General features: G+C 38.6%; 1 protein-coding gene across 5 annotated transcripts in view; it reads left to right on the top strand.

Annotated features, from left to right (window-relative positions):
* The window catches only part of TTC7B (tetratricopeptide repeat domain 7B), a 336,047-nt gene that overhangs the window by 112,656 nt on the left and 208,899 nt on the right, over positions 1-14,492 (top strand). For all 5 annotated transcript variants that reach the window (XM_032766516.2, XM_032766515.2, XM_075065637.1 and 2 more), the window contains 2 exons: positions 8,387-8,465; positions 11,767-11,939. In XM_032766516.2, coding sequence (XP_032622407.1) covers positions 8,387-8,465; positions 11,767-11,939 — 252 coding nt within the window. The remainder of the gene's footprint in view (positions 1-8,386; positions 8,466-11,766; positions 11,940-14,492) is intronic.

The raw sequence follows: 14,492 nt of genomic DNA, 5'->3' as shown, positions 1-14,492 counted from the left end.
ATGTAAGTTATCTTTTTCTTGTAAATTTTGACTGCTGTAGAGTTTCCTGTCTTATGAATAATATTTTTACTTATCCAGAAAAAAATATACACGTATAGTACGGCAGCTCTACTCCAGATAAAACTTAGTTAAAATGCAATTGTGGGTGTTAAAGGTTGGTGTTGCTCTGACCAATTATAGTAGAGCCTTCTCAACCAGCAAAGTGTCTGTATAGGGCTTTCAGAAAAGGAGAAAGAACGGCTGTTTATAAACTTGTTCTAAACACCCTTGCTATCTTAGTCTTGGACTTCATGTCCTCACTGAGTCCTGGGCATGTATGCGTGTGTGTGGAGCTATGGGGAGGGTGTTGGCAAAGATGAAGTAAACATTCGGAACTGGAAAGAAAATGCTGCTGAAGTAAATTGTTTGACAAGCTAATTTCATTATTTACTTAATTTATTTAGTAACTTTACATTTTACCTCTTTTTAGTAAGGACATTTCAGACACCAAAATCTTAAAGGATGGCATATTCAGCATTAGGAAGTTTGACAAAGCAATGTAGAAACATTGCAAAAAAATCTAATCCAAGTCCTGACATTGTGCTAGAGTGCTGTGTGTTGCAATTCTTTAAACTAGCTGGAGCGTTAAGTAACTTTTAATGCAGTTTAATCTCGCATCATCGAGCTCTCTGGGTCACAGATGCTGTAATGTGATATACATTATTATTTATGCAGGAATAGAATTGACTGAGCCAGTCAGCATGTGAGGGTACTACACCATTACTGATAAAGAGCTATGCACTTTTTTCACAGTTATGCAAGTCCCTGCACTGTCTGTGGCTGGCTGATTTGCATAATCAATATACAGTTATTTCTCAGCTTTATAGTATGTGGATCCCTCTACTCTTATTGGCTGACAGCCATTCTAGTGTGGGGATTTGTTTGATCACTTCGTAGTTATTTCTCAATAACTGCACAGTAAATATGCAAGTATTTCTCCGGCTACTATAATTCTGGTACTCTGATTGGCTAATATATTCAGACGTTTTAAGATGCTTGCCTGCAACATAGATGCTGCCTCAGTCTCTTCTCTCACTTCACCTGATGCAGAAAACAACCCCTTCCCCACATACACACACACATACCACTCCAAAAGAAAACAGGACTTTTAAATTCTTCTGGTAAATCTTATTGTTTGTGTTTTGGTTAAAGTGTTTGAAACCATTTGGTTCCTTTCCCTGCTTTCTCTTGTCTCTTCCCCTCTTCCCATGGCAGCGAGGCTCTATTCCCAGGACAATTAATATATTTGTATGTGTGTTTATATTGGGATTTATCCTAGCCGTGCCCTCTTAATTAAAGTTTGAAACACAATCTAAACAAAATAGATTGTGGGTATTCTGGAAGACAGAGCCTTGCATACCTGTAATGAGGGAAGAAAAGTTGGGAAAGCAAAGATGGAGAGAACGAGGAAGGAGGGACCAAAAGGGGTTAACTTTTATTAAAGCAATTTGTCTTTCATAACTCTTTCATTTTATAGTTTCTGCTGCTTCTATGTAGAATATGAATATTTCATTTAATGTAATATTTCATTTAATGGTAACCTGTGGATGTGCCCTAGTAACTTGTTAATAGTAGGTAGGCACTCAGTTATAAGTGTTGAGTGGAATAGACTTGGTTACCTTGAATGTTGTGTATGACCATAGTTGTAAAATCATATCTATTGGATATGAAAAAGACCTACAGTACTGAGTTAATCTAGTCCATACCTGGCCTTTGCAGGATTGTTTCCTACAGTATTATTTTCAAATGCTTTGTCTAGTTTAGTTTTAAATTTAATGCTTTCAGACTCCCACCACTTCTTTAGGGATACTGTTCCTAACGTGGTTATTTAAGGAGTGTTTCCTTATATCCAATCACATTTTTTTCTTTTCTCAATGATAATAGATTACTCCTCTTTCTGTCTCTTATGACTGCTCAGAACAGTTTCTCTCTCACTCTTTGATGCTTAACATTCTTAATACACTTGTAAATATTTCTCATCTCTTCTCTTTTTCCTACCCAAGTGTTGTTTAGCCTAGACACACATTTTTATAGTTCTTCAAAAGTTAGTCTCTCTGGCCCCTTAATAATTTTCCTTTTCTTCAGTATACATAGAATCTTTATTGTATTGATCTCTCCAAGACTGAACTGGTCTTTAGTCTTGTCAAATCTCACCAAGAACATAGAATCATAGAAGTATAGGACCGGAAGAGGCCACAAGAGGTCATTTAGTTCAGTTCCCTGCCCTCAAACCAGGACTAAGTAAAAACTAGACCATTCCAATGATGGAGATTTCACAATCTCCCTAGGCATTTTTTTCCAGTACTTAACAACTCTGACAGAAAGTTTTTCCTAATGTCCAATCTAAATCTCCCTTGCTGCAGTTTAAGCCCATTGCTCTGTGTTCTATCCTCAGCCATTAAGGAGAACCATTTTTCACTCTCCTCCTTGGAAACATCTTTTATGTACCTGAGAACTGTTATCATGTCCCCTTTCAGCCTCCTCTTCTCCAGACTAAACAAACCCTTTCTCTCATAGGTCATGTTTTTTAGACTTTTAATAACTTTTGTTGCTCTTCTCTGGACTTTCTCCAGTTTATCCACATCTTTCCTGAAGTGTGGTGCCCAGAACTGTATACAGTACTCTAGCTGAGGCCTTGTGTCTTGTTTATAACACTCCTGCTAATACATCCCAGAGTGATCGCTTTTTTTTGCAACAGCACTACACTGTTGACTCATAATTAGCTTGTGGGTCACTATGATCCCCAGATCACTTTCTGCAGTACTCCTTCCTAGGCAGTCATTTCCCATTTTATGCATGCAATTGATTGTTCCTTCCAAAGTGGAGTATTTTGCGTTTGTCCTTATTGAATTTCATCCTGTTTCCTTTAGACCATTTCTCCAGTTTGTCCAGATCATTTTGAATTTGAATCCTATCCTCCAAAACACTTTCAATCCTTCCCAGCTTGTTATCGTCCACAAACTTTGTAAATTTACTCTATGCCTTTAGCAAAATCATTTATGAAGATATTAAACAGAACTGGACCCAGGGCAGATCCATATGGGACCCCACTTGCTATGCTTTTTCAGCTTGACTGTGTACCATAGATAGCTACAGTGGAACCTCAGAGTTGTGAACATCAGAATTACAAACTAACCAATCAACCACACACCTCATTTGGAACTGGAAGTACGCAATCAGACAGCCGCAGAGAGCCTCCGCCCTTCCCCTGCCCTCTTCTCCCCCCCCCCCCCAAAAAACACATGCAGTCCAGTCCAGTGTAGAGTAACTTGAAAAAAAAGAAAAAGAAAAAATTTGATGAGGTAAGGAAACTGTTTCTGAGCTTGTTTCATTTAAATTAAGATGGTTAAAAGCAGTGTTGTTCTTCTGAATTGTAAAATTTCAAAGCTGTATTAAGTCAATGGTCAGTTGTAATCTTTTGAAAGAACAACAATAACGTTTTGTTCAGAGTTACGAACATTTCAGATTTACAAACAACCTCCTTTCCTGAGGTGTTCATAACTGAGCTTTTACTGTACTCTCTGGGAATGGTTTTATAATGGTTCCCACATTATAATAGCTCCATTTAGGCTGTATTTCCCTAGTTTGTTTATGAGAGCGTCATGTAAGACAGTATCAGAAGCCTGACTAAAGTCAAGATATACCAGATCTATTGTTTACCACCATCCACAAAGCTTATTACGTATGGTAATATTGTGCTCTATTTGGAGGCTCCTGCTATACGTAGGTGAAATTGACATGTTCATGTAATTCTAAGGATTTGTCATTTTTATATTTTTTACAGTAGTGCACGGAGTATCTTTTGATTTCTTAATTTTTAATTTTGTTTTGTGAACAGTAGAGAAATACTGCCTGGTGTTTTTAGAAGAACCTAGTACTGATCTGCACACTAACTTGCACTGCCCACGCACAGATTTGAACAAAAATAACTCAATTGCTTACATCTTTTTTTTGTCTTGAGGCGAATTTTTGTCTTGATCAACCCTCAAGGAGTTAGCTACCAATTCTGAGTTTCAGTGGGAGTCAGGTGCCTGATACCCTTAAGCTCATTTGGAAATACTAGTTCTCAGTCATTCACAAGTACCAGTCCAGATGGAAGAGTTGAGCTTCCTTTACCTAGCAACTTGAAAACAGAAAATAAAATTTGGAGCTATATTTTAAAAATGAATCATGCACAATTGGAAAGGCCTGACTCTTGTTCCCACGTGTTGCATATTGGGGTATGCATACACACACAACCAGAGACAGAACTGACTGACTGTGCGTGCCAATCCCCAAGTTGCCAATTCTTAAATTACTGGAAATTTCGATCTGTTGTGAGTGAATGTTAACAGTTGTGTTACTGCTCTGTACAGGATCTCAAAATTCTTTACAGACACTGTACAAATGTTACATTTAACAAGTAAATTGACCTTTGCCACTGCAACTCTACATCGGTAAGGGTGGGGCTATTAAAATTAAACCACATCTTTTTGAAGTTGCTGGTGAAAGTATGTACCTGTTAACGGAAAAAATCTCTCCCTTTGAGCACCCAAGCAACTAGTGAAGACTTTTAACAAATACTATGAAATGTACTTTACTAAAGGTGAGAAAACCTAAAACATTGTTGAAGATAAGTTTTGTTTCAAGTTTTTTCCTCTCAAAGCATTTGGCTGAATTCTCGAGTTATTTATCCCTTTGGACTTTGTAATAGTTTATGTGGAAGTTGCTGTGCAAAGTTAAATTGTATTGTATTCCTGTGTTTTTGTGCTGTGAAACAATGTTAAATGCTTTATGAAGCAAAGACTAGTTATATATTTTTTCAGTTTTCTTACATAACCTTATAGTGTTTTCCATGAGACAGTAGAATCTGACTGTCTCACACTCCATTCTAGTCTTTTCCTATTGGTTAGCAAAGATGTACTAGCAGATAATTTAGTGAGGTCTCATGCCACTTCTCCAAGATTCTTTTTACAGAATATACTATGATATTATAACAATATAATAGATTTCATATATAAAGTTTTTATTAATGACATAAATGAACAAAGTTCATTTTGTGTTGTATTATCTGTTTTGTTTTTGTACACACATTTGCTAATTCTCAAAATTAACTAATTAGCAATGGGGTTTTCAGTTAGTGTGAGTTAGCTGAGATTCTGCTGTTTCCATATTTCATTTGTTGTAACAAGTCAGTCTTCCAGAGAGTTATGTGTTTTGGATCATTTCTGCTGCTCTGTTGACAGATTCATAGAGTATTCCATTCTTAGGACTGTTTTCATCTTGATTTTTAGATTAACTAACGTGCCCCCTACAACTACATATCTCCCCTTCATGCTCATTTAGAACAGAAGACTGGGAATCAGGACTCCTGCATTCTGTTCCTGGCTCTGCTACTGATTTGGTGTGTGATCTTGGCAAAAATCTTTGTTCTGATTTTCAAAAATGCTGAACAGCTGCAGTGCTTCCTGCTAACATTCTGTGCCTCATTTTCCTCAGATGTAAAATCAGTATAGTGATGCCTATTTCACACAGGTATCTTATGTGTTAATATATGTGAAGAACATTGGGACCCTTGGGTGGTCAAAGTACAAAGTAGTATTTTTCTTAGAGGAGATGCTTACTGAACCAAAAACTGTGTAAACCATGATAAGTCTTGTTACCTGTTTACCTAAAACCAGGCTCCAGCAATGTCTGAAATTATTGATGCTCATAAATGGATCATTATTTCTCATATCATTGGTATATGGTTTTATCAGATCCTGAGCCACTTTGAGCAGCTGTTCATAGGTATGTATGGATATACTTGGTATTAAACTTATTTTCCTTTTGTTAAATCAATTTTTGCTGGTGAAGGATGTTATATTGGTTACCCTAGAGCAGGGGTCTCATAACAAGTTTTTTGGTGGCCACAGAGTGCAGCCACCAACTCTTGCTGGTGGCTGCTCTGACAATTTTTCCTAAAATACTTAATTAACTTTAGGAAAAACAAATAAATATGGACACACACACGTCCAAATCATTGTAATTGATTTATATAGGGGTGGTGGTTGTTTTTTTGGCCAGACTTCAATAATAAAAATAATGAACAATTGTCTCTATTATTTACTGGACCTAAACAGAATAGAAACACAAATAAGGTGCTTTGCATGTTTTGCTTTTTTGACTGATTTTTTTTCAGACTTGCTAGCTAGTAAGTCTGCTACTATGTAAATCGATAGTTGTATATTTGTTAATATCACTTTTCACAACAAACTTACTCAGCCTTGGCAAGCTGGGGGTCAAATTAAGCTCTGGGTGGAGGGGGGGCAGGGATGATGAGGGAGCTGGGTGGAGGGACAAAGGAGGCAGTGGGGGTCAGGGTGATGGACCGGGGGCAGGGAGGTGAGCCTAGCGTCCCACTGCACAGCTGGGAGGAGGACGACGCAGTGGGGTCAGGGGCGGTGTAGGGGGGGTGAGCCTGGGGCTAAAGCCTAGTATCGCACTGCACTGCTAGGGACTGGAGGAGGCAGTGGGGTCAGGGGCAACATGAGGGAGGAGCAGTGAGTCCGGGGCTGGGGGATGGAGCCCACTGCTGCGCAGCTAGAGCCTGGTGCCCACCCCAGGGCTGGAGCCCAAGCCCCGCCACCCCGGAAAGATGAAGAACTCACACCGGTTATCTGCTCCTACAGTGTGTGGGTCTCCAGAAGAGGGTAGGAACCAGCACCTGCTGGCGGCACTGGGGGAGGGCCCACTGCTTCTCCCCATCCTCATTGTAACCCAGGAGGCTGTGGCCTCAAGAAAAGGCCCTGGTAGCCACATGCAGATGTGGTGGCCGCATTTGAAAGAAACTGCTCTAGAGACTGAAATCCTTGATGTACACAGTATGTGTGTGTTTGCTCATCCTTTTCGGTACAGAGTCCAGGTAGAACAGATAAGCTTTACAATGTAACGTAAAAGTAAAAAAAATCAGGTTCTGATGAAAGCGAGTCCCACAGCTGAAGACCCCGTGCTGAAAAAACAGTCTGACTCCAGTCACTGTGCAATTAAAATGGGGACTGCTTTGTACAAAATAAATTTCAGATTTCAATATATCCAAAGAAAATTGTCCTCGTTATCCTGATGGGCTTATATTTGCTATCCCAAATAAATTAAACCCTGTAATTTTATGTACCTATATGTAATATTGCAAAACTTTTGTTGTGATTGTAATAAGTGTTTGTGAAACATGTATATGATGTCTTCATCTATAAACAATGTAGGTAACGCATAATTATCTGTTTTTCCTTTAAAGTTCCATTAAGTGATTTGCACACTGTTATATTGGTTTAAGATTCAGTTCCATATCAGATGACGATGGCTCTGAGTTAATGCAAAGCACTTTTTTGATTAAGTTTCGAATCAGATAATAGATATTCAATCAGAGCAAATAACAAAATAATTTTAGTATAGTATGTGCTAGAGACTGCAGAACTCAGCTGGCTGGGTCAGTAAGTGCTGACCCAGTCTTTTACCAGCTCATTTGGAAGTCAAGCTGTGTTGTAATAAATGGATTGTTAATATAAAAAAAAAAAATCTTAATGTATTGAAAACAGGGAAAATAGTGGAGAGAACTGTCCAAATGATGAGAGAAGAGAAACATTTACAAGTTAGTTGGCATGGGTTCAGAATATTATGTTTCCAGACTGTTTGGGGGAAAAGTTTGGATTAAGAGTACTGCTACTCTGCATGTATATAGTGCTTTTCATCTCACGTTTCATGTCTCTTGTCAAAAATGATTTAAGTATTAAGTGAAAAGTTGAGACACAAAGAAATTAAACGAGTTGTGCAAGGTCACACAGGAATCCATTTGCAGAGTCAAAAATGGAACTCTGATTTCCTGCCTCCCAGTCTTCTGTTCTAACCGTACAGCTTGGTCTCCTATGTCTGTATTCTCTAGAAATATTTTTGTATATAAAAGGAGTTGGAAAATTTTACTATTTTGTGGGTTAAACAAAGGAAGAAAAGCTGCTGAAATGGATTTTTCCAAGTATTAGTGTTCGAAGATTTGTGTAGTATATCAGTCTTGCTTTTAAATGATTTAAATCAGTTTTCCCTCTCATGTCCCTTCTGTCGTACAATATACTTAACTTTCTTACTCTCTCAAGCTAGCTATTATTTTTGCAGTTATGTTTTTTAATTTGGTTCTTTGCTGTGACCCACGGTGACAGGGCTACCTGCTAAATGTGATTCTTTTAGCTAATGAATGAAATATTACAGCAGGAAAAATTTTGCTTGTATGGGTTTGACTAACAAGTAAAACAACAGAAAAACTGTATATAAAATATTGCTAAGCACTGAATGGGAATATTGTCAAATTCTGTATGTGTGTGTGTGTGTGTGTGTACAGGAACTTGACAAGAGGAGTTGGTAGATTTAGAGAGATTCTAAGAGCTGTTGAAACAAGAACTACACAAAATCTGCGAATGGTAAGTTTTACAAACTTACATTGCTTAAAATCTAAATGTTGTATAAATGATAAACATACATTTATTACAGAGGGAAACAAATCAGATTACAGCACAGTAGTCTATTAGTCACTAAAACCTATCCAAATTTGGTTGCAAAATTTGGGGTTATAATAATTAGTAAAAACAGAAGAGACTGTTTGATCAGCTGTCTTTCTTCCCCTCCCTCTATTCATCTGACTTACCTTCTTTCCTTCTTTATCTGGTTGTTGTGTAAAATGAATTAGTCTTGGAACCATGATCAATGTCTAATGAACATTACTGTATTTCAGTTCCGCAGAGGCATTGTTTAATTACTCTTAGGGTTCTGTACTATCTTTTTTTGTTTTTCCAGAATACTGACTTTGACTTCCATTGTCATGTAAATTACCTCTTTCTTCTCTCTCATAAAACTTTTTCAAAAAAGAGAAGCCATCAAGGAGATTCATATCCATATCCATATAAAGTAAACATTCACTAAACAAGTGTTAACAAATATAAATCAAAAGTTTTCAGATAAGAATAAAGGATATGCAACATTCATTACAACACATTTTGTCTTTTGTTATTCTGAACCATTTCTACAGACATCCTAGACGAGAGTTCTAGTATAGTCTCTCCAAAACTTTCAAAACACCATTAGAAAATCAGTTATCAGTTAGCTTTTTTTAATGAGATTCCAAAACCACATTTTTCATAAATGGTGAAATATCAGACATTTAAAGGAGGCCAGTAATATTCCATGTACAGAGTGTAAATAGAACAATAAGAAATGGAATGTAGGTTTCTTACATTACAAGGACCAAAAAATGATGTCACTTAGACAGTGACACTTCTGGCTCAGTTGCTAACTATCTGTTGCTGGGAAATGCTGACAGCTCTTGTACAGATGCTGAGGTTGTCCCATTTCTATAGTAGTCCACTTTACCACATCTAAGACTCAGAGTCAGAATTTTTCAACACTGTCATCCAGGGGTCATATGTAGCTAACACACACATGTGTAAAGCATTTAGAAAGGGATTACGCTGATATTTTTGGATTTAAGACAGTCTTTTTATTTTAAGCTGGAGAAATAGAAATATACAGTACCAAGAACATTTTGGCCAAAAAGTAAACCATTTTTATGTTCTCTGTCTCTTATGAACTATTTCACTGATGTTCACTTGAACTTGTTTGGAGGTAGATTTTCATGTTAATATTTTATTTGTGAGTTTCTTTAAAGATCAGAGAGAACAGAATTTTTAACAATTTTTAATAGTTTTGTGATACGTGGGAAGACAAATGAGAATCTGTAGTTTGGGGGAGGCGGGGGTTTAAACAAATTTATTCTTCAAATGTTTTATTTTCAGTCTACATAGACATTACCAGGGGAAGAAATTAGTCATCTTTTCTGAAGTAAAATACAAATAACATAACGAAAGCTATTGCAAAAAGAGTTCAATAAAGGCCATTTTGTTGAGCTCTTTAAAAATAACAATGGGATTAAAAATCTTTAGCCTACATATTGTGGTGATGATGCAATTTGAGTTATATTTTTATAGATAGTAAAAGCCCACTGAGATTTTATTTGGGGAAGAATATAGGAAGTAATTTCCTTGCATGGTGATCATAATGTACTATCATATTCCTTCTTTTACTGAAGCTCTGTTATAGTGTTTAGGATTTCTGGAGTGGGGAAGATGGGGGTAAATATCTGATTCAAAGCTTTTAGTGTTTGTTGCTAATGCTGCTGTCAAAATTCAAGGGTAACAACAGTATATTCCCTCTCCATGGACCTTCAAGGGCACTCAGGTTTTCAGGATCCCAGCCATTGCTTCTGGGTGAAGACTCTTTTTCCCTCCTGACCATGGGTTGTAAGGCTGCACCGCCCCCTGCCTTGCACTGTGATATCCCCAGCAAGTCAGTCTGCCTGAAGGCCAGCGCCTAGGCTCTGCTTTCTCTCCAAGGGCTCCGAGCAGTATATTGCCAGCAGTTAGACGTTAGCACACTACTCCTTCTCAGCAGAGTGCATTTATTCTTAGGATAAAGCATCACAAAGGAAACACTTAAAGAATACAATTTCTTTCACTCTACTAAATATACCAGAAACTGCTCATCTTCCACATGGGAAGTCTCATGGACCAATATCTCTTCAGTAAGGGTTGGGGTCTCCCTTGGACAGTCTTGTACATTTTCTCACTCAAAATGAAGCCCCCAGTCAGTTTAAACTCAGGCTTTATATATCCTAAATTCTGTTTTTGTCGCCTGGTCTCAGAAAACCCAGCCTGAACTAGTATGAAATCACCCCATCGGGTGATGCTTAATTGTTCACTATCCCAGGGATAATCTCAGAATTTTTAGTTCTTGTAGGAGTGTAGTAACTGTCCCCCATAAAGCAGAATAGAATCATTTGTAAACCATAAATTTAATACAGTGGTCCCCAAAGATATTGCTTGCTATATCTGTCACAGCTATTGTTTGTATTGTGGCAGCAACGAGAGAAGCTGCAGCCAGGGTTGAGGCTGCATCGTGGCAGACACCGTTTGAGCATATAGGGAGACACATTGTCCCATCACAAAGAATTTACAGTCTAAGACCCTGATAATCATGCGTATGAATAATCAAGTGGAGTTTAATAGAATTATTTGCATATGTAAAAATAAGTTGTGCATACACATTTGTAGATGAGGCCATAGAGAACAGAAAGAAAAGGGCAATGGTGGTAGCTAATCTGTGTAACCACTTGTTCCTATGTGCACAGCTTGATGGCAAAATTATTGATATCATACAAAGGAACTAAACTTTCAGGTCCTGTGAACCGAAACATGTAATTTTAATAGAAAATCGCATTTTTACTGTGTTTGAATTGATGAAGGTAAGGATTCAAATTAAGCCTTTTTGGCAATAATGACTGTAATGTAGAATAACAGAAAACACGCCTGAATTTAAGTGATTTTTAGGTATGTTAACATATTTTGATATATTTCTTCAAATATCTGTCAAACAGTTTTGAAATCTTTTTGTTGCAGTCTTGTAAGAAGCGAACTGGACATTGTGCCTTTCATTCTTGGAGTGCAGGGCATTCTGAGTTCTTCAGGGCCAATGGAAACATATGTGGTGGTCACATCATCTTGTTCATTTTTTGCATGAAGTGAAAAAATAAAGGAAGATGGGAATTCTCTACAATGAATAGACTGAGAATAGAAACCTTTTTGAGCAAAATCATATTGAATATCCCAGTTTTTTGAAGTCTTCCTGTTCAGCATTTCTAGGAGAAAATATTTTTCTGTTTTTCTTTCACAGACAATAGCCAGGCAGCTAGCTGAAATTTTGTTACGAGGTATGTGTGAACAGAGTTACTGGAATCCACTGGAAGACCCTCCTCATCAGTCACCTCTTGATGATCCACTTCGGAAAGGCTCAAATACTAAAAATTACGCACTCAGCAGAAGACCCCGGGTGTACACTGGAGAAAAGTATGGAATGAATTCTTCATATCACTACTGGTTCTCTAATTATGATTGTTCTATCCATTAAATATCTTATTTATATTATTGACAAGGAAAGAGGCATTTCAAAAATAAGGGCACAGTCTTGTCTTATACTGTTGGGGAGAAAGGTAGAGGATCCCCTTTCCTGAGAAAGCAGAAGAGTAGACCCTTTTCCTAATGCAGCAGAACCCACTATAGGAAGTGAGCCTGACTACTCAGCTAGTCAGCATATCTGTCAGGTCCGGGCCAAGGGCAGTGAGTGTGCACTGGTCAGTGATGAAGTTGCAGTCAGGTGATGGGTGGTGAAGTTGGGATTGAACTGAGTCAGGATACCTGCAAGTCAGGATCAGGCACTGAGTTGCAAGCAGGAGGGAACTAGTGGTGACAGGGTTGAGTGGGGTCTGGATACCAATAATAGAGGGTCGGGTTCCAGGTTACAGACAGGAGGTGAGTGCCTAAGTCTGAGTTGGAGGTTCACAGTCAGGCGAGGTCTGGAGCAGAAGCATCATTGCTCAGACAGCTCCCAGTAATGGGTTCTTGGTTTTTATACCAGGATGGGCCAATCAGTATACTACAGGGGTGAGGTGCTACTCAAGCCCCACGGGGCGGTACTTCCTGCAGTGTCTAGCTTCACAGGGTCCACCACCAGCAGCCTGGCCTGAGCTCTGATAGCGATACAGAAGTGACAGTGGCCAAGAACCTTCTTGGTTCTAGTCCTGTGGTGCTTACAACATCATTTATCAGAGGTGTGGAGGTTTATAGGTTCAGTTTAACTAGTGCACATGTTGTGGTCAGTAGCACACATTAGTTGGGGAACATAGGTGATCACAATGAGCCCGGCAATGTGTCCCCCGACCTTGAGCTATCTTGTCATGCACCACTCCACTGCTCTTGACATCCATAGTTTGAGCAGCTCCCTTGGGAAAGACAAGATTTCTCTCTGGATGATTTGAAACTACACAATTGCTATTTGCTCCTTTTTAGAAAATTTTTTTTGAAAATATGGAGGCAGGATTGTGTGTGTTTTGTCATACAAACTGAATAACAAGTAAATACCTTTAGTATTAAAGCTGTACAATTTTTGTGCTGTTTCTAGACCTCTATGTTCGATAGCACTAGAAAAAGCAATGATAGGGAAAGCAATAGGGAGATTCATTATGTCTCAGTGACAGATTTGAAAAACATTTGTAGCACTTGAAACAGGGAGTGTATTTCCCAAGGCAGCTGCCTCTTAATCCTCTTAAGCCAGCGCTAGCGTTTCTCTGCTGTCAGCTCATTGTTTAGTTTGCTTTTCTTCCATTTAGTCATGCAGGTGGTATGGTATTACATGGCTTTCTGTGCTGATTTGCATTTAGCTTTGATTTCTCCCCACCTCCAAAAACCCCCTACTTTCACTGGTTGAATCACATGATTTCCACTTCCTCATGTCTCATTCCTTCTGTCCTAATCACAGCTAGTAATGTAATGAATTTGGGTAACTATTTTCTGGAACTTAATTTTTCTCTTCAAAAATAACAGTTCTTCAAGGAGCATCCCTGTGGGTGCTCCACTTTACTTCAGGAGTGCACATGCCCCAGGCACCTTTGATTGGAGATTTTAGGTAGCAACTCCAGTTCAGCCTGCGTATGCGTTCCAGACCTCCTTGTGTCCTATACTTAGGACATATAGGTCTGCATGGGGGAGCCGCCCTCAGGTCCTTCTCAACCACCCTGTAGCCTGACACAAAGCATTTGGTGTACCCCTTTTTAGCAGTAGCTAGCCTTCAGCCCCTTGGGTCGTCTAGGTCTAGTTTAGTTTTAATTTAGTTTAGCTTAGTTGTATAATTATTTCATTTATTTTTTTGGGTTTATTTGGTTACATACTCCGTTCCTCTGGCTTCCCTTCTTCAGGGGTTCTCCCTCAGAGATGTTTGGATAATAAGTAAATCCATTTGGGTATTAAAGCAGGGGTCAGCTACTTACCAGCATAGAGACACCTCTCCTGATGCCTTCACCAAGACTGAGGTTCTTAAGGTGAGGCAATCTCATGTTCCCTCTCATTCGATCTCTTATGCACAGCATTAGATACCGCTGCTTCTACTTTTGTGATTCCCCCTCATTGACCATACTGGAACCTGTGGGCTGACTGTAGTTGTCAACTTTCTAGAGCTCCCAACTATTCACATGGGGATCATCCTGGAAGACAGTCTCCACCCCATCTCTCCCTCCTCAAGTGGGAATCTTTTGAGGAGCAGGAGGTTACAGCTGATAAGGAGGTGTCATAAATAGATAGCTAAAGGGTTAACAAAGGGAACGAAACATCTGACTAGAGGACCAATCAGGAAACTGGATTTTTTCAAAACTCGGAGGGAATGTTGGGTCTGAGTCTTTTGTCTGTCTCTCGGCTATGGGAGGCTTCTTTCTGTCTTCAAGCTTCTAATCTTCAGTTTTCAAAGTTGTGAGTACAAAGGTAGCAAAACAATAGGCTTTTATATGTTTTGATTTGTATTTACATGTGTGTAGTTTGCTGGAATGTTTAAATTGTATCTCTTTTTGAATA

The sequence above is a fragment of the Chelonoidis abingdonii genome, chromosome 4, assembly GCF_003597395.2.
Source record: "Chelonoidis abingdonii isolate Lonesome George chromosome 4, CheloAbing_2.0, whole genome shotgun sequence".
NCBI lineage: Eukaryota > Metazoa > Chordata > Testudines > Testudinidae > Chelonoidis > Chelonoidis abingdonii.
Note: the sequence above shows the minus strand (reverse complement) of the source record. Positions and strands in the feature narration are given on the sequence as shown.